This window comes from Hippichthys cyanospilos, chromosome 8 (genome assembly GCF_059441005.1).
Source record: "Hippichthys cyanospilos isolate Australia breed blue-spotted pipefish chromosome 8, RoL_Hcya_1.0, whole genome shotgun sequence".
In the NCBI taxonomy this organism is placed as follows: Eukaryota; Metazoa; Chordata; class Actinopteri; order Syngnathiformes; family Syngnathidae; genus Hippichthys; species Hippichthys cyanospilos.
Genome location: NC_142376.1, coordinates 16661957 through 16681854, shown reverse-complemented (window position 1 = coordinate 16681854; position 19898 = coordinate 16661957). Strand labels below are relative to the sequence as shown.

General features: G+C 41.1%; 1 protein-coding gene across 3 annotated transcripts; it reads right to left on the bottom strand.

The window, feature by feature from the left end:
• Positions 1-755: 755 nt before the first annotated feature.
• On the bottom strand, positions 756-18853 carry thbs2a (thrombospondin 2a). Of its 3 annotated transcripts, XM_088421199.1 has the most exons (23): positions 18745-18849; positions 18511-18573; positions 17868-18421; positions 16786-16870; positions 14020-14219; positions 12048-12188; positions 11523-11616; positions 10930-11100; positions 10105-10281; positions 9252-9425; positions 8979-9106; positions 8727-8879; positions 7854-8072; positions 7662-7769; positions 7303-7462; positions 7103-7221; positions 6793-7027; positions 4416-4643; positions 4056-4327; positions 3881-3978; positions 3421-3560; positions 2186-2216; positions 756-1819 (listed from the first exon to the last, which is right to left on the bottom strand). In XM_088421199.1, exons 2-23 carry the CDS (start codon positions 18566-18568, stop codon positions 1816-1818), a joined length of 3549 nt encoding a protein of 1182 aa, XP_088277325.1. In that variant the 5' UTR covers positions 18569-18573; positions 18745-18849; the 3' UTR covers positions 756-1815. The 3 variants fall into 3 exon arrangements, with proteins under 3 accessions (XP_088277325.1, XP_088277324.1, XP_088277323.1); XM_088421198.1 differs by lacking the exon at positions 2186-2216 and having other exon boundaries at positions 18745-18853; XM_088421197.1 differs by lacking the exon at positions 756-1819 and having other exon boundaries at positions 2182-2216; positions 18745-18853.
• Between the last annotated feature and the right edge of the window lie 1045 nt (positions 18854-19898).

Sequence of the window (19898 nt, the reverse complement as noted above, 5' to 3'; positions counted from 1 at the left end):
CTTTCTTGCAACTTCTTTATACCAAATTATTGCCATCACATCAAATTTCTACCAACATACCGTCACCAAAATGGAGGTAAACACTTTTAGAACTCTGTTTTAACCAATATCTTTAACAAGATGTAATTTAGCAAAGCCAAATTATTGAGTGCACATTAGCAATGAGTCCTAGCCTCATAGTTAGCAAAGGTCTTGCTTACCAGTACTGAAGAGGAGGGGACCATCCATTCGTCCATTTTGTTAGCCGCTTATCCTCACAAGGGTTGCAGGCGTGCCAGTGCCTATCCCGGCTGTCTTTGGGCAGTGGGCGGGGTACATCCTGAACTGGATGCCAGCCAATCGCATGAGCACACAGAGACAATCAACCGCTGACTAACAAGGGCAATTTGGAGTGTCCAACATCTACCGTGCATGTTTTTGGGATTGTGTGTGGAAACCGGAGTAGCCTACTCGGAGGAAACCCATGAAGGCATGGGAAGAACATGCAAACTTCACACAGGAAGACCAGAGCTGGCATCAAACCTTGCCACCATTGCATTGCCAGGCGGACGTGCTAACCAGTCAATATATGCATACGCTTTGTCCGAGCAAGCAAGCATCACATTAGATAGTCATGCGAGTGATATAATCAGTGTTTTGTATAAATTTCAAATTGTGCTTTATACCAGTCGATAGCTTTGTTCATCATCTAATGTAAAAGAGATATGTGGATCCTTGCAGCGGATTGAAGTTTTATTATTTAGCAGTCCAAGCAGTGGTGTACAAGAGATTTATTTATGAAAAAGAACAATCTCACAAAAAAAAAAAACAATAACATTTTGTGCAAGGCAATGACCATCTTGATAATGTATCCTGGAAGAAGGTATATTCTACCTAAGCAAATAAACCTTTTTTAAGAATTGGTTACCATACATGAATATTCAACATTATTAAGGAAACCATTGCACATAATGGCTGCATGGTAACGTTCTGACTCTTTGTCGTTAATGTGATAATGTCTCACTGTGTAGCACATACCATAACTATGACCCAAAGAATTAAGGTGAAAACAAGCCTCCAAAACACACATTCAGATTATTTCACTTATGATACTGCCAAAGTAAACTGCTGCAAAAGTGTTTCAGCTGCATGAACTTTGACAATAATGAGGGAAGATGTAAACACATGATTATTTCTTCAGGACATTTATGGTTCTCCAAGATGTGCTTTGTCAGTGTAAACAAATAAATAATATATACAAACTCTAGGGAAGAAAAATGCAAAAATGTCCAAAATAAAACAAGCAACAAGCATAAATAATTTACACAAAAAAATATAATACAAACTAGTATAAACATCTTTGGCATTTACTAAAATGGCTTTAAAAAAGTTGTTCACTCAAGTCCACATTCAGGATAAAAAAGACTTGGAACAGTAAAATTATGCTTTGATTACTGATATTGTTATTGTGAAAAACTGTACAGCAGCCAAAATAAAAAGAAGCCACAAACAGACCACGGTTTGGGTCACATTGTGTAGGAAAGCACAAACTGAATCTAAGTGGTTGTACAATGAATCCTTAAAAAAACGTAGTCATAAGTACATTTGTTATAATGAAATATTCTGCATAGTTTCTGCCACCCGTCCGCTCACGTCCGTCCTCCCGAGCACCCTCCAGTGAGGGGAACGTATAGACACAAGTCACCCGGAAAACAGGAAATCAGATTCATGCTTTCTTCACCAGCGTGGTGACATGGAAGAGCATGGAAAGTCTCATTGCATTCAGTGATCATGTGATGTTTACTTTGAGATCCCCCGCCCGTCATCTTGATTCAGTTATCTGCAGAAACAAATAGTAGCTATTACTTACGTGTTTTTAATCAAGACGCGCAACATCACTGCCACTGGGTGACGGCCTGGCAGTCAAAAGCAATGACTCAAATGTTTGCGCGCGGTGCATGGGCATCATGAATGATTGCAAGAAGGCTGCAGGCTTTTCCATATTTCAATACTGGACAGAAAGTTGGAAGTCCTTGAAACACACATCGTGTACAAAACAGGTGCGCACGCACATTCACAAGGTCTTCCACAATGCATCTGGTGCATTGTATACATAAAAAGCTGACAAGCGCAAAACAAAGCATGACATTATCTTTTAAAAATGTGCTTAGGCCAACCAAGCAACACGTAACACACACAATGTTACCTTGTCAACCTTGTCGGCAACTCCAGTTCATCTGAATATCAAAAGACACGTTGATGGGTTTTTAGATGGTTCTGATATCACATTAAGAAAAGCAAGAGGTCTTCTGTACCTCTGCTTTCCTGGTGCTCTAATGCATACACACAATCACACTGCTGCTACGAAAAAGTATCTGCAATACCAAGCTCTGCATAGCCAGATATTCACAGCTGCCAGTTTAAATCGAGCCAATTCGAGAGCTGCATAAACAATTGAAGGCTTCTGGCAAGGCAGAGCATTTTTGCATATGCATGATTTTAAACACAAACATTCACTCGGTACTCTCTAAATGTCAAAAAGATTATTGCAATGTTACCAAAAGGAGAGTAAATATTAGATTTACCCCGTCCTCTGGATCCAAAACAACATTTACTGTATTCTCAGTCAACATAAACTCAAGTTCCAGAATTTTGACGATGATCAAACTCACTCCTGGGTGAATTTGAGTAATTTTGCTGACTAAAATATATAAACTTGCTGCGGGGAATTTCATAGCATGGACTCATTTTTGCAACATGGACTTGAATTAACTTATCTTTACTATTTGTGTTGTCACGTTAACAATGTTATTTGGAAACTGTTGTCTAAATGTGGGACTGTTTTGTAGTAAAGTATGCCATAGAAAATATTGATTCTGAAAACAAACTCAAGGCTGGACTTTGTAACAACATCTGTTGGGCAGTTGGCCGTTCAAAAATGTTGTGCATTGGTTTTCTGATATTTTCATATAGATTCACATGTGCTGTTTAACCCCTGTGCGGTACTTTATCCAATCCTTTGATCTTTACTACAAAGGCATTTCACATCAAAGGGAAAGCAAAGGGAAACGACATGTCAGAGTTCAATATGGCTCGACCGCTTAGTTATCACACTACCAGGAGTGTACCATCCCTTGGCTAAAATACAGCTAGAATGACATGGAAGAAAATGACCCAAAATACTACACAAGGGTTAAGAGCATCACTTTGCATCATTATCACATTTATGCATACATGCTACTCATTTTTAAGCTCTCAACCAAAGTCAGAGTACAGTGCAGACATACAATAAATTTCCAAAAGAAAAAAAAAAAAACAGCAAAATATCTGAACGGCAAAAACAGCTGGTTTTAAACAAAACACTCACGGGAAGCTCATTAAAATCATAGGAAAAAAATGTAATTAAGAATAAAATAGAGATTTCGAATGGTTTCTACTAACCTCTGCACTCATACTTGAGATCCGAGAAGAAAACCAGCTCTTGTGAGAAGACAAACAATCCTAGCCTTCCACCAGCAAACGTCTTGTCATAAACTGGTCCCGAGTCAGCCATGATCTGTTTACCCTCGTACACAACAACCCTGCAAACAATGTGACAAATCACGCTTTACTTGTCTGTAACCAAACTCTTCATTGTGTACGTTATATTCACTCTACTTATCGCACAAAATGCGAGCATAATAGAGTTTTAATTTTAATAATTTGTTTAAACTAGTCATTGACCAGCTCAGTAAAAATAGATAATTGGTTCATAGTTCACAGTCGTCAATGGCAGTGGTGTAGAATTGTATTGCTTCATACAGGGAGGTCCTCATAATACTAATTATGAAATGAATATTTCTCTGATGGTCTCTTCTTGTATGGTTTTCATAAACAGAATAACATTAAGTGAACGTTTTACCTAATGAAACCGGTTTTGGGTCTATGGATGAGGTGCCACCTGTAAGCTGTGTAATCTTTCCAGCCAATATTTTTTGGGTCATGCCACAGAGTGCGTACCTGCATAAATCGATAACATGAAAATAAACACAGAGCTTTTCAAGAAAAAAAAAAAGTAAAAAAAAGAGGTAGCCTACCTCTCCAGGAGTGTTACCGGTGTGCCACAAAGCATTCCTGAGGTGTTCTCCAGTCCCGGTGGTGGAGTTGACCACTTTGAGAGACACGCCAGAAATGCCGAAGGCCTTGGAGGGCTTGTCTTCCCAGTACGTTTGCGTGATTTGCTTCCACATCACCACATAAAAGCGCCCACTCGACTGGTAGCCAAAAACAAAGCCTGCATAGTCATCGTCCCTGTCTGTGTTGACGTACATCGTGCCACTGAAGTCCACAGCACTGAACTCATCGAAGCCTGCCGGTCCCAGACAACAACATCACTTTCACACACATTTCCGCTTTTCGAATGATAGTTTTAAGCAGTTTTAATGAGCGATGCTCACCGACGGCAATGCCTGGGTCAGAGTTGGCAGTCTGTACGAGCTCTTTGCCCTGATGCCTCACCACCCAGTTAGGGTCGATTTGAGTGGTTCCCTTCGGGTCCAGGTGGACCATCTGGAACTTCCTGAAGTCTGTGCTGCTAATGGCGGAGTTCTCTGGGCACACGTCGAGGATATCTGGGATATTGTCATTGTCAAAGTCATCTTTGCAGGCATCACCTCTTCCATCACCTGGCAAAGACACAGAGACGGGCTTTAACATTCACAGTTTGTATCATGGGTACCCTGCTAAGCTACGGATGAACACAAATCACATTTGTGAAAGATTCCTTGGCCGAGGTCAGTGTTCTTCTGTGTGTGCCAAAGACAAAAGAATAACTTTCTGAGTTGTACCTAATGAACTGGCCTGTGAGTAGAGTTAAGCACATTTTCCAAGTCACTGAAGCTAAAGCAGACATCTTTTGTCATGGCGTGATAACTATTCAACTGATGATATCCGAGGTCCTCTCGAGCCAGACAGCAGGCTTGGAGCTCCCAGTGGAAAGGTTGCCGTGAGTCATGAAGGCCGCTGCATGGAAGTAGCTCGCTGCTTTCTGTCATCATGTTTGTTATGGCACACGAAGCTACACTTCTGTCAAATAAACATTATCTGACAAGCTGTGAAGAGAGTGAACGCATCGGTGACCACGGCCTTCCTTCGCAGCAGTCTGTTTCCAGTTACACACAGCTGTATAAACTCCAGGTAACCCTGCACAATTTGGGCACTGCAAACTAATCAAGAGCAAAGCTAAAACAAATAAAATCCTAACAAGCTGGCGTGTGCCCTTTTGGGTTGCTCGCTGAAGTCATTTGGATTGACATTAGCGGTGCCAACACAGAACTCCACTCTTTCCACTCTTACATTTCATGCATGACTTCAGGAAAACTCAATAGGGCAAAATTTGAACACCAGATGAGTGAGTGTGCCATCATCAGAAGTGCATTTGTTAATCAGAACTTTGTGCCTGACTTGTGTATTTACCGCCAATGATGCATACATAGTCCTACTTACATATAAAGTATTCAATTGCTTTGTCAACTAGCTTCTTTTACCGTTAATCTAGAGCAGGGGTGCCTAGGTCCGGTCCTGCAGAGCCCCTATCCACCCTGCTTTCCATGTAACCTGCATCCGGTACACCTGATCCACCTACAGGCTGGACAGGGTCTCTGGAGGACCGGACTTGGGCATCCCTGATCTAAAGCATAGGTCTTAAACTCCAGTCCTCGAGGGCCGCAATCCTGCATGCTTTCGTTTCGTCTCTCGCAAACACACCTGATGAAAAACACACTTCAAATGATGAAGATAATTTTCAAGATCCTTGCAGAGCTTGCTGATGAGTTAATCATCTGAATGAGGTGTTTTTGAGTGAGAAGAATCGAAAACATTGCGGCCCTCGATGACTTGAAATTGGAGACCTATGAAAAGGCAGATGTAAAAAATCAAACATAATCACCTTGATAAACTTGACGGCACTGCTAGTAGTATATAATTAACTAGATCCACAGTTAATAAGCGGGACATACATTGTAAAGGAAAATGAACATGTATTCCACTTTTCAAGTTTTGGTGCTAATTTATTCATTAAATTTTCTTTGAATGGCAACACTATTTGTGGCCGATAACAACCACAAAGCCTCTGACCATGTGGCTGTTTGGCATTTTTCATTGGACACAGGTTAAAAACATATTGAACGCCATAATGAAAAAGTAGTGCAGTTTTGGGGTCTCGAGTACTGCTGATTATCTAGTTGTCTAGTTTTCTATTCATTGTTCTGGAAAAAAAAATCGACAGTGGTAGTTGATAAATTTTATGTCCTACCTTTTGCTGGGTATAAAGTTCATCGCAGTGAGTCATAAATCATTGTGCTGGGCAAAATGGCCAAAAAATAACATCTATATTTTCTATAATTGAAAAAATAAATCCAACATTTGTTTTGAAAAGGTTTGATTCATTCAAAAATATTGTGTAAATCTTGTGCAAAACTCTCTGTGCCTGTGTGGATTTTCTCCGGGTATTTCGGTTTCTTCCCACATTCCCCAAAAACGTGCATGGCAGGTACATTGGACACTCCAGATTGCCATTCTGTGTGTTTGTGAGTGTGAATGTTCATTTGTCTCTATGTGTCCTGCAACTGGCTGGCAACAAGTTCAAGGTATACCCTGCCTGCTGCCCAAAGACAGCTGATATAGGCACCAGCAAGTCTGCGACCCATGTGAGGACAAGCATTTCAGAGTATAAATGGATGGATGAATTAATCAAACTAGTTTGATTTATTGCCCAGCCTTATCTATACATGTCATGAAAATGATTAAAAACAGCAAACAACATCTGATCCTTACCATCAGAGTCCAGCTGGTCAGCATTGGGGGTTAGTCTGCAATTGTCCCTGTCATCAGGTATGCCATCATTATCGTCATCAAAGTCGCATGCGTCTCCTTTGCCGTCTTTGTCGTGGTCGGCCTGGTTGGCGTTGGCCACGTAGGGACAGTTGTCCTGGTTGTTCTGATGGCCGTCTTCATCAATATCCTGGTTGTTGTCACACTGATCTCCCACCAAGTCGTTATCTATGTCCATCTGTTGGTACAACACACATGATTAGGAGCATGTATACCTGTGGTACCTTTTGAGGTGCAGTGTATTATAACGTGCCTGCAGAGGATTGTGCAGCAGGGGACAATTATCACACTGGTCACCAACTCCATCCATGTCTGTGTCCTTCTGGTCAGTATTGTACACGAGAGGGCAGTTGTCATTCTCATTCAGGATTTCTACGAAAACAAAGGTGGACTATGGGTTAAGAAGACACAACAGTGGCATTAATCATTGTCACAGTTTGGGAGTTCTTTTACCATCTCCATCAATGTCTACAGCACAGGCATCCCCTTCCCCATTGTGGTCTGTGTCAATCTGGTTCGGGTTGTGCTCATAAGGACAGTTATCACAGCGGTCACCTACTTCATCCTTGTCAAAGTCAAACTGGCGAGGGTTATAAAGGAGGGCGCAATTGTCCTAAGGATGGAAAAGTACATTGGTTAGAAAAACAAATCTTGGTGCTCAAGTCCAAGTCAGGTACATATATATATATATATATATATATATATATATATATATATATATATATATATATATATATATATATATATATATATATATATATATATATATATATATATATATATATATATATATATATATATATATATCACACCCTCTCATCCAGGATTCCATCATTGTCGTCATCCTTATCGCAAGCGTCTCCCTGGCCGTCTTTATCAAAGTCTTCTTGTCCAGAGTTGGGCAGGTTAGGGCAATTGTCCTGAAATGACAGAAGAAGGGCTTCTAAGCCTGGTTTCCATGAAACGAATGATGTGAGGAGAGGGAATCAAATAATTTTGACTACCTTCTTGCAATGGTAGGTGGCATTGGCTCCACACACAAGGTTGTTATTGGGCCATCCATCAAGGTCAGAGTCCTCCCCGCAAATGTAGCCATCACCAGCATAACCAGTGCGACACTCACACTTGTACATTGGATCGCTGAAGTGGCTGAGGTAAATACATTCAGCAGATCTATGACAGTTGTGTGTCTTGTCCTTGCAGGGATTCTCTGGCTCACACACCTGTGAGATTTTAAAATGGAGTTAACGTCGAAATGGTCTGAGATTGTTGTCAACTGTTTGTCTGGCTCCAAATCGAGATGGTTGAGTAAGACATCTTAGACAAAGTGTTTTAGAGTGTTGCTGATTTGATAGAATCCCACTTAATGCATCGCACATCCCACTGTGGCTCACCACCGCTTCTTAAGGTACTCACAGCTGCCACTCATTACCGCCGGACCAAAATATGACTCTGCTTTCAAAGCCACTCCATGAGCTCAAAGAGAAGAGAGTGGCAGTGAGAGGAAAGCCTTTGATCAAAAACCCTGAAATGGAATCATTCACTGCCAGCGGTGAGACAATTCCAGTATCCCCAAATCAAATAACTATGCAACTGGGACATGGCATTATAGCATTTGCAAAAGCCACTAAAGGAGCAAGAGGGAGCGTATTATTTGTAGCTTTAGCCGTGGAAAATAGGGACTTCAAATATGTTATATTACTGTATTTAAAGGCACCATTAAAAGTGTAATATTTGACTTGCAATATGCATCAAGCATGTGTAAAAATAATGTCTTTTGGAGGCTGCTCTCTTTATTTGATTTTGTTAGATTAAATGCTGTCTCTGTTACGACATGACCGTTTTCTATCAACATCAGGCTAGACTTATGCCTTTACCTGCTTGTTCTTCTTAGCCGCCTCCACCCCCATCCCGAAAGGTTGGGTACCCTTGTAGCGTTTAGGGCAGGGCAGGCAATGGAACCCTGGATCGGTGTTGACACAGCGCTGCAGTCCGCCCACGTTGAAGCAGACATCAGACACCATGTCACACTGTTGGAAGAGTGAAAGAAATAAAAAAGATGATCGTGACATAGCTCAGTCTGAAACATCCCACTTGTTAACATATGTCATGGAACAAAAAACATTTACCTCATTGATATCTTCACAGTGGGTACCATTTCCACGAAAACCAGCCGGACACGGTCCACACTCCCAGGAACCATCTGGAGAACTGCTGCAGTCAACTCCCGCAAAGCACGGGTTAGATAGACAGCCATCTGCAAAGTATTCACATGGTAAGTGTCAAAAGGTATTTAAATAAATGTCATTTCATGTCATTGCAAACAATAAGCCATCCCCAAGTCTGAAAGTCAACCAAATCAATATCCGAAAAGAGTCTTGAGTTCTTAAACAAACACTTACCAACAGGACAATCTTTTTTGTTGCAGCTGTCACTATCATTGACCTCTCCGATACACTTTCTGCCACCGTATTGAGGATGAGGGCTGTTGCATTCACGTTTCCGACTTTTGATACCGCCGCCGCATGTTGCTGAGCAGGTTGCCCAAGGAGACCAAGGCCCCCAACCTCCATCAACTGATAAAACACATGAGGTTTTGTAAGCTGTTTGCTTATTTCCTCATACTACAAAATCATGCTTGTGTGATAATAACTTCAGTGTCTGAGAAAGTAAATTAAAAGGCAGTGAACAGTGAGTTTGGTGTTAATCCACATACATGTTGTGAATTCACACCAACACCTTACAAACAGTTGGTATACTGCCTCGAAAACATCTTTGGTACTCAGTTGGAAGCGGGCAAATTTACAAAGTGACACAAAAACTCCAACTTTGTAGCGTACATGTCATACAGGATAGCAGCTCGGGAAAATAGCTAGGAAAAATTCGGTTTTAGTGCCTGCTGGAAAATCACTTCAACATCTTGACACTAATGCTAATAACTTTGGGCGACTCCACTTTTGTTGTCTTCTCCAGGATCATAAGCGGTTGTTTGCACAGAAATTCAATAGGTGCATGTTCACTGCTCACATATTATAGCCATAGTGTATTTAGTGGTAAAGTCTCAAAAAAATATGGATTGAGTTGATAATTTAGGAGAAAAAAAATGGTCTACTTTCTGGGGAGTCAAACACTGGGGACCTACAGTAACACCACAAGAAAGATAGCAGAATTTAGGTCAACATTTTTTGTAGGAGGCTAGTCCAAAACACATGTTGCCTCAGGCAACCTGCGAGGCAGTTGTGCTGCCGTGCTTACTCGGACAAGGCTCTGCAGTGCAGCGCTGCGTCTCTCGGCCGTTGCCTTCACAGTCTTTCCCCCCCAGTTGAGGCATGGGGGCATTGCAGTGTCGTATCCTGGTGATCTGGCCTTCTCCGCAGGTTACTGAGCAGGATGACCAAGGTGACCACAAGCTCCATCCTCCATCCTGGCGAACTGAAACGTGACGTAAGCAGCACAAATACAAGTAAGACTTCCACAGCATATTAAAAAAAAACAGTCTGATCTGCCAAGATTACACAAAAAAGGCAACCGCGTTTTCTACAAGTAAATATTATGTGATGTTGGAGGCCATGGCTCACTTTGGAAGCTGCTCCAAGGTTCTTGCGCCCAGTGTTTACATCCCACCATGTAAGCTATCGCCCAGCGATTAGACTGATTCAGCCACTTACACAGATGCATTGTAATGTTAGCCTCAACAAAAAACATGACAGTCCTTCAATCTCTCAAGAAGCCCAAATGTTCATTTTATCCAACAATATGTAGTCCAAATCCCCGCACTCTTATATTGTATACAAATGAGCAGTCATTGAAATTGCATGACAGCCAAAAGTGAGTCACTGGGCTTTGGGACATGAATTAAGGGTTTATTTGGAAATAACCTCTACTGGGCACACCCAGCAAGCCGACTATGCAGTCCAACCTCCTTCGTATTCAACAACACTTTGGAATGCTGCTCTGGAGCAGATCTCATTGGTGATCTTTAGAGGCGACTTTTTCCCAAATTTACATCACTTCCCGCCCTTCACACTTTGTGGACACTGTCAAAATAACAATACATCAAAATATGATTCGTATTCTTACCGCGACTGTCACATTTTCCTGGGCTACACTTGCGAGTCTGTATCGAGGGTCCTGTGCAGGGGTTACTGGTCGCGTCACATGACCTTCCCCTCTGTTGAGTTCCTGTCCCGCAGGTGACAGTGCACTCTGTCCACTCGGACCAAGGAGACCAGCCATGATCACTGCCTTTTGCTAGTCACATTAAAAATAATAACCAAAAAATTAAGTTCAATTGATGTATAAACATTCACTTGTCGTACATGTGTCAATGTAACCACAATAATGTATAAGTTAAAACTTCATATTAATTATTAAATATAAAAAAGTTGTACATAAACATCATTTAGTCATCAAATAATATATACACAAAATAAATTTTCCCTATTTATTTTATTGTCCAGTTGAGGGCAAGCAGTGTTTGTATTGTGAGCGAATGTTTGCATAGATTTTTTTTTTTTTTTTTTTTTAATGAGGGAGGATTATGGAAGAAATTGAAGTGGTAAAATATTATGAGACCTTCTCTTTAAAGAAAGATAAATTGTGCACATCAGCAAACTGATTGAAATTGCAGGAAGGAGGAAGATTCAGGCCAATAGTTGCTGTTGAGTACTTACGCAGACACACGGGACAACATTCGCCATCAATAAATGTAGGGCTGGCACAGGCCACTGCGGGGCAGGTAATTTGGTGACACACAACCTTGGACTCCTGCCATCAAGAAAAAAATCAGTTGCATGCATATTCGAGGCAATTTGGATTTAATTGTGTAAAACCTTTCATGTAAAATGCTTTCACAATTTTGCAATAAAATTGGATGCATACAAAACGTTTATTTTGAGAGTTTTTGTTGTAGTTAAATAAACTGATCCAATCATAACATCAATCTCTTAATGCTATGGTAGAATATAGTACTGGGTGGAAAAAACCTTGTCTGCCAGTTTTGTGGTGTGTGTGGATACATTACATTTTGGAAAACGATGCAGGGGGTTTGTGTACTTGGAGCGCACAGAGGCAATCATTCTCATATTTCCAGAAAAACAAACCAGCTTCAGCAAAAAAATCAAGCCGAATCGCTCAAAACATTGTGAATAGTACTCCATTCTTTTGAAAGGGAGTTGATCCATTTGAGTCAAGTGTACCTGGCAGGTACATTTGGTGCAGCTGTCTACAACCCAGTCTTCCTTGTCATCGAACAGTCGACCATCCTGCCAGCACATGTTCTTCTCCTTGGTGTTCTTCATCTTTCCGAGGGCCTCCTTCATGACGGTGTTCTCCTCTGTCTGACATACGATAAGCGCAGATAAAATTAAATTCAAATTAAATAAGAATCAAGTAATACAAACAGCTAATTATTGCAACCAAAACAGTCAAAGTGGCACCATATTTAGAGAGAAATCAATCATTCATGCTATCTTTGAGGTACTATCATCTCAGAGTAAATGTAAACAGACCACAAAGAGTAAAGATTGATGAGAAAATGTGAATGCTAGTAAATGTGGTTCAAATGATTATAAATAACAAACAGTGAAATAGTTCCGAAATTTTCATTGTAACCTACAATCCAAATGGAGAGCAATAAGTCTGTGGCTGGACTCCTGCACACTTGGCAAGTGTCACTCGATAAACTGCTGCCAACATTTTGTGCCTGTGTGCTGAAGGGAGGCAGCAGCGTGCGGCGTTGGAGTCAAAGACACCAGTCGATCTGGACGAGCCTCAGGGACCCTTCTCATCGCAGCCATTTTTTTCCAAGCTTCATGCCCAGACTCTCTTATTGCTGAGAGGCTCCCAGAGGAAGCACAGGGGCTGTTTAAATACAGCCAGACCTTAGACTGGACCCCTACATTGCCAGGGGAACACTTCCTATATCCACATGCAGCATGTCATAAAATCTGCCTGACACAATGCCACAGATCACAGGAGTCATATGGTTTGAGCTTCCTCAACTAGCTATAAACAGCCACGCTTTCACTTGCTGTTAAAGTAATCTGGGTTACCTCAAAACCTCTAACTTTTGAAATTGACAGGACAATGTCCGCTCCCTTCAATTCATGAAGGGATGGGATGAGACACAAATCCCCCTAGTTGAGAGGTGTCACGAGATTGAATCCAAAATTGAGCAAAATTTGTCATTTAAAATAATGCCTAATATGAATTTCCAGATTTCAAGATGTATTTTTTTGCACCAGAGCAGATTACAGATAAATTAACGCTTGAGTGTGCATTTGCAGACATAAACAGATTTGTTACAGGCTCATCTTTTAGCTTTTATAGTTATTTTTTTATTGTACCTAAGGTCAATTTAGAGGCCCCAATACCTATCCTACATGTTTTTGGAATGTGGGAGGAAACTGGACTACCCTGAGAAAACCCACATATGTAGAACCTATGATATCTGCAGCGCTAATTTTAATCAATCAATCAATCAATCAATCAATCAATCAATCAATCAATCAATCAATCAATCAATCCAATCAATCAATCAGTCAATCAATCCCCATTTCTTTTCATTTAAATTAAAACTGTGCTTAGCAAGTGCTTCTCAATTATATATTTTGCTAAGCCCTCCCCCAGGAAAGAGAAAACTTTACACACACCCCCGACTCAACACGCTGACTATAAATAAGATTATTATCCATATAAATTGTAGAAGTATACCTGAAACTGCATCCTTTTTTAAACATTGCAAAAGAAAAAAGCAATTAAATCAACTTTAAACAACTGTTACTTTTTACGGCGGTTATACGGGTTACAGCCTAGTCTAAAACTGTTATGTTGTAGCACGTTGCAAGGAACCACTTCAAAATATAGCACACCAGGGCATTAACGTCCATATATATTATGGTACACTAAAGTTTATTTTGAAGCGGCTGTTTTTTTTACTGTCATGCAGTGCATCAACAAGCAGTGCATTCTTCTGTGTACTTAGTCGATTGCACTTCTGAGCCAACAAGGCAAAAAACAGCCAAAAGAAAAAATCTTGGGCTGTGCATGGACGACACATTTCATAGCGTTCTAATCTTGTGAGATCTTTCATCCTGACCCTAATGTATACTCATCCATACATCACCCAAAAGCGAATCGAGCTACAACATTCCGCCCTTTGCTTCTTACCACTTTTTGCAAGCCGTCGATGAGATTACTGACAACCACTCGGAGGCCTTTGAGCTCCTGAAACATGGTGCTCAGCTCATCGCAGGAGCGGTCGCACATCTCTGAGCCCACGTCGTCTCTCTTCTGCCCAATGATGTTGGTGGTGATGGAAGGACTCACATCCACAATATCTGTGCTCTCGCTTACAATATTGGCATCATCTGGAAGAGAAGACACATCAGAGGGATGGAAAACAGCATTACAAATATCAAGCAGTATAGGGATTTCCCAGTTATTCAAGGCCAAGCACTACATGATTGCCACAATGTGAGGATTGTAGTGTTTGGATTCCCAAAAACAGATGCTTCGTCAGCAGTAAAAGAGATGGTTAATCTTTCCACAGTTAGCTGTGTGGGGGAGTGGAGGAGAAGGTGGGGGTAAAAGGAGTGGGCAGCAGTCGAAATCTCTGAAATGTGGGTGTTCTGCGCAATGAGAAAAACGTGTTTTGCATTCATCTCCATGACCCTTTGGATAAGTAGACACAAAATATGAGCTGACCACACAGTGAAATTTACTTAGAGCCTGGCTATTTTGACGTTCCGGTGAGATCATGAAACAAAAATAATTCAATTAATCTAGATGAACACACGGCAGAATCTCTGTTGCTGTCTTTTGGGCTTCTGGTTTTCAACAGGAAGGTTTTTTTCCCAGCTGTCAAACTGTCAAGCCACATTTCCACTACAGTTCAGTCAACACTGACCTGGCTCGCTATACTGCGGGCATGTCCGATGGTGAGCGCCTCAGAATCGCAGCCAAGTGAATAGGGACTATCTTCATTTATCATAGTGAATGCATTATCTCCTTTCTTGAAGCAATGCATGCATGCAAGATTGTGTATTTGGACTTTTGAACTATACAAAATCCAAACATATTGCAAACAGACAACAAAACTCAAACCTTTTTATCTATTTTTTTAGCAGTAAAAAAGTTCACATTTAGTTTATAATGAATTTGATTGCAATTTTTTTTCGTGTAAAAGTAAAACATTTAAAATACATTATTACAGTACAGCAAGAGGAAAAAATTGATTTTAAAGGTATTAACAGTATGTGAAAAATAATTTGGCTATCATATTAATTATGGAGAGGGTACTGACTCCAAAACTGCAAATGGCTAAATAAGTTTAGTATCTCTTTAACTCAGTGCTTCTCAATTATATTTTGCCAAGCCCATCCAAGGAAGGAGGAAACTTTCTTTTAACCTTAACAAAAGAAAACTTTCAACTTTCAACATCTGTGAATTATTTTTTACAGCCTTTATACGATTACATCTTAGTCTAAAACAGAAAAAAACAAGTGCATCAAAGTGCCTGAATGTAAAAAAAAAAAAAAAAGAAAATTCTTATTTTATTGGAATGACACTTCACATGAAAAAGAAAGAAAAAAACAACTTCCCTGGGGTTATCCACGCCACCCCATGGGGGCCCGTCTCACTAATTGAGAAGCACTGCTTTAACCGAACTGTACTTCTTGTATCCCTCATTCCAAAGAAATGAGAAACTGTTGCTAGTAGCTCACTATGATCTCAGTAGCACAGATGCCATCCAAGCATATGACATCTTTATGGCACAATGAGCCACATGACAATTTAAGATTTTACTTCCACCCAGTTTAAGATTCTTTTTCTTCCTGAAGCCACAAAGCATGAGTTATAACACAATGACTTAAGTGAATGCATGACAGACAAAGTAAATCTGCAAAGGTTTTGGACCAAGCATTATAAATAGGCAGATTGATGGCAGAATAGGACATTTTAAAATCAAGAATCATCCGAAATTACCCAACGACAAAGCAGCTGGAGGTCAAATGTGTTTCCTTTCCTGCTTGGTCTGGTGGATTCATTCAAAACTCGGGAGGATTTCATGCTTCGTGTGCATGACGAGTATGAAAGGATCCATACACCATCATTCAATCCCTGAAGTACACGCACTGCTTTTTCTTTCAAAAGCAACAAATGATGAGTTTATGGCCCTTTTAATCCTCAGTCTTGTCATGCAGACATTTTTTTTATTTATTTTTTTGACAACTGTTATGCAAAGCATACCTCACATGGAATCACTTTGTCCCACTGTATCTAGAATGTGTAACATGATTGGATACATATTGAGTCTTTTTGAGAACCACTGAGAATCAGCAGCTTCAATTTCTCATGAGAGCATTGATTGAGTTGACAAAAGCAACCTAATCAGCCAACGTTGTGACTTCACTGTGTGTGCGAGCGTACAGTATGTGCAGCTGCATGTGGAGGCTCCCTCCGCAGTGTGGTATTCACTTTCCCTTTCATATTTTCTTTCCCAAGGCTCTGTGCAGTGGAAATAATAGTGTGCGCGTATATTTTTGCGGTCCACACTACCTTCACAACCTTCAGCCGCGAACTCCTTTTTTTCTTGGTAGTAATGCTGGGAAGTCTTGCCACACATCTAATCTGCATTTCATTTGACCCACTTTAAAACAAAGTTCAAATTGTGAGTCAGCTGAGCGCACGCAGTCAAACGTTTGGTGTGGGAAGTTAGTGCGGTTCCGATCTGACTGCGCACTCGCATGTGAGTGGCCCACATCTGCAAATATAATTATGTTTGACACAACCTTTGGCTTCTCAAGGTCACAGAAATAGAAACCACTCCGGCTAACACATTGGGGAATTTTTCGGTGGGTGACTTCTGCTTTGAGTACCAGAGAACGTGCTGAACATTAAGTCAAGAGGGGTCCGAAATAAAAGACACTTTACCTTGTTTGGAAACTTCACAGTCTCGACTCAACAGGAGGTCCTCGATTGTGGTATCGAAGATGAAACGCACATTCTGCAGAAGACCCTGTTTGGTGAATCCAACAAAAAATCATCACAATCCTATCATGTGTTTTAATCATTGCACTTTAAGTAACGAGCTTCTAAAGGGTTGTTCAAGGCATAAGAAAGTCAAATGAGGAAATATCAAGGTCGCTTTGTCCGAATTGAAAAATTCAAAACTTTAAATTAATAAAAAATGGGAATAGAATTCACTGTGGACAATTAGGACCTCAATGTAAAACAAAAAAACAAAAACAAGGATCAGTGAATATGCTGTTCTACCAGCAATTTCCTACGTAGCCTTACTATATAATTATTCTTAATACTCTAAAAAAAATGTTGGAATAAACACTTGCTTTTGTTTTATTTTTCAACTGTCTTTCTTTAGCTACAGGTCAGCATAATTGTGGATTTGTAAGGCATTTTATTGCAGTAGATTTTTTTGGTATTGTGGTTATTATTGTTACGTTTTCACATTTTTGGAGCTTGGAAAATCTACAGAGCATCAAGTGAAACTTGATGTTAGAAATCGTTTATAATGTGATATAAGGAGTATGACAAATTAAAATTGATCCACGCACAGGCACAGGCAGATTAGCAAGCAAGTGAGGGAGGGAGCAGCTCGAAGGTAGGCTCTTTGTGGCTTCGGCAATTAGCTGAAGGGCACTTTCGCAGCGCAATTTCAAGAATCCAATACTTCATGCATTGAGGAACCGACACCTGTCAAGTCCTGGAGAGGGGGGCCACGAAGAGTAGAACAGCCATTGTTTAAATGATATAAGCGCCCCTCACTCCCGCGTCTATTCATGATAGTACGTATTAAAGAAACGAAGACTTCATGCTTGCATTCTCCACATTCATTCATTGGTACATGGAAAGTTGCAATTTAGAGTCTAAATGTGGAACAATGAGTTGCTCTGGAATGTACAAACTGTCGGCTAAAATGGAACTACCCCATAATTCAAAGTCAAAACGGCAAAGTCATACCCAGCACCAGTGCATGGGAGGCCTGACTCACTCACCCTGAAGTGGTTCTCCCGGATGGATCCTTTGGCCACATACATGCGGCTGCCCTCGGCCTGCAGGTGCTCGTAGAAAGGCTCGTCCAGGATGACGCTGTCTACCAGGCTGCATCCCACGTACAGGTTGGCGTTCTCCCCGTGGACCTGCAGCGTTAGGTTCTTCCACTGCGAGTCGGAGAGGTCCACGTCCTCGAACGAAACAATGTTCTGGGTTCCTTCCAGCCAGTAGACCAGGTCCAGGGAATTGGCGCGTCCGTTGGACACGATCTCAAACTGGCGCCGGCCGTCGGCATCCTCGAAACCCAGCAGGGTCCCCCGAGAGCTGCGGTCCTGCCGGATGCTGGCCACGAACACGAAGCCCTCGTTGTTTTGGATCTGGCGTACGATTTGCCCAAGGATGGCGGGGCTCACTGGGGGCAGGTGGTCAAAACGGATGAAGCGGTACGCCGGGGCATCAGAGTTCTGGCCCCGGAACAGTTTGGCCCCCAATGTCCTGCGGCTGATGTGACTAACTTCGAACAAGTCGAAGGAGGTGTCATCCTCCTGCTCACCATCTACGAATACGACATGGTTACATTAAAAAAAAAAAAAAAAAAGGCTTCAGATTAAACGATCTATTTTGTTAAAAGTAAATTATTATTACCTTGAGCTAGAGTGTGGAGGATGAGGATTGATAATGTCATCAAGTATCTGAGTATCATCTTGCCTTTAAACACAACAGAAATATTCTTATTAGTTTGCAGCCTTCACAAGTGTTAACATCATCATCTAAGCTCAATTTTTCTTAATGTAACAGATGCCATGAAACAGTCTTTTGACAAGCACTGGTTGATGAATTAGTATCTGCACATGATCCAGTAAAAGCACAACAACTTACCGAAAACCGTGTTAATCCAGCAACAAAGATGAAATAAAAAGGCGACAAGTTTAGGCGAGATGACAAAGCGGCACCTCCAGTACCGGAGTAGGAGAATCCCACTCCGTGTGACTACATCCACAGACTGGAAGACCGAGCCACTCCTCCCGACTCTTATAGTGGGCCCTCGGGGAGGGAGCGCCGTCAATCAAATCTAGCCACTGTGACCCGTTTGTAACGGGCCGCTCGGAAGCACAGTTACATAATTACCTTCCGATGGCGTCATTTGCACGAGCCCCGCACACAATAACACAAACAGGCACGCTGGCACGTGACGCCTCCCACATGCTGCCCATCCTCCCCTTGGCACTCACTAGCCCATTCACTTGAAATCACTTTTTAGAGGCCTTTCAGTACTTTTTCACTGCCCCTTATGATCAGAGTTTATTTTGAAGTAAAGCATTTAGTGATGACAAAGAACAAAAACAAAAAGAGTGCCATGCCATCTGTATCTGTTTGATTAAACTTTGAGACTACAGTTATAGTGCTATTCCTAGACGTATTTTAGTCGGCAAATCCAATAGACAGATCACCTCTTTTATTTGTTGCTTATCAGCTGGAAAATTGCATCACAAATAACAATACGCATCCATATGTATGAAACTTAACCAAATTAAGATATACTTTTTGCAAAGGGGTTACGATAAGACAATTTAGCAATAGGTTCATGCTTCGTGTTCTAATTAATGTGTTCTTAATTTGAAAAGAAAACTACGTACTGTTCCTGTCATGGCATGGAGTTAGATTTACTGATATTTGAATAAGCACTTTTGAAACACCTTCTCAAGCGCCTTTTCAAACCCCACAGGCGTATTCATACCCTTATTTGAAAACCGTTACTCTATATCAGGGGTTCTAAAACTGTGGCGTCAGGGACCCCTTCTAGAAAGCTAATTTTCCAAGGACCCCATTTGCAAATGTTTGTGGAAACAAAACAAGAAAAAAAATTTAAGATGAACATAAAGGCCGTTTTTTTTAATTTTTTTTCATGCAAAGTAACAAAACTGGGTCAGTTTCCCCCAAGCGGGTTGTTGCCAGTTATTTAATCCAAAACAGCATTATGAAATAAAATGCCGCTTTGACTTTGGTGCCTTCATTGCCTCGTTGGCATTTTA

Bases quoted from the DNA above. Each gene is read 5' to 3' on its own strand.
- thbs2a (XM_088421197.1), bottom strand. From the start codon at position 18,568: ATGATACTCAGATACTTGATGACATTATCAATCCTCATCCTCCACACT. The intron at 4,328-4,415 runs GTGAGCATCGCT...TGGGACCGGCAG, and splicing joins TGACCCAGGCATTGCCGTCG to GCTTCGATGAGTTCAGTGCT. The intron at 3,979-4,055 runs GTAGGCTACCTC...CGATTTATGCAG, and splicing joins CCGGTAACACTCCTGGAGAG to GTACGCACTCTGTGGCATGA.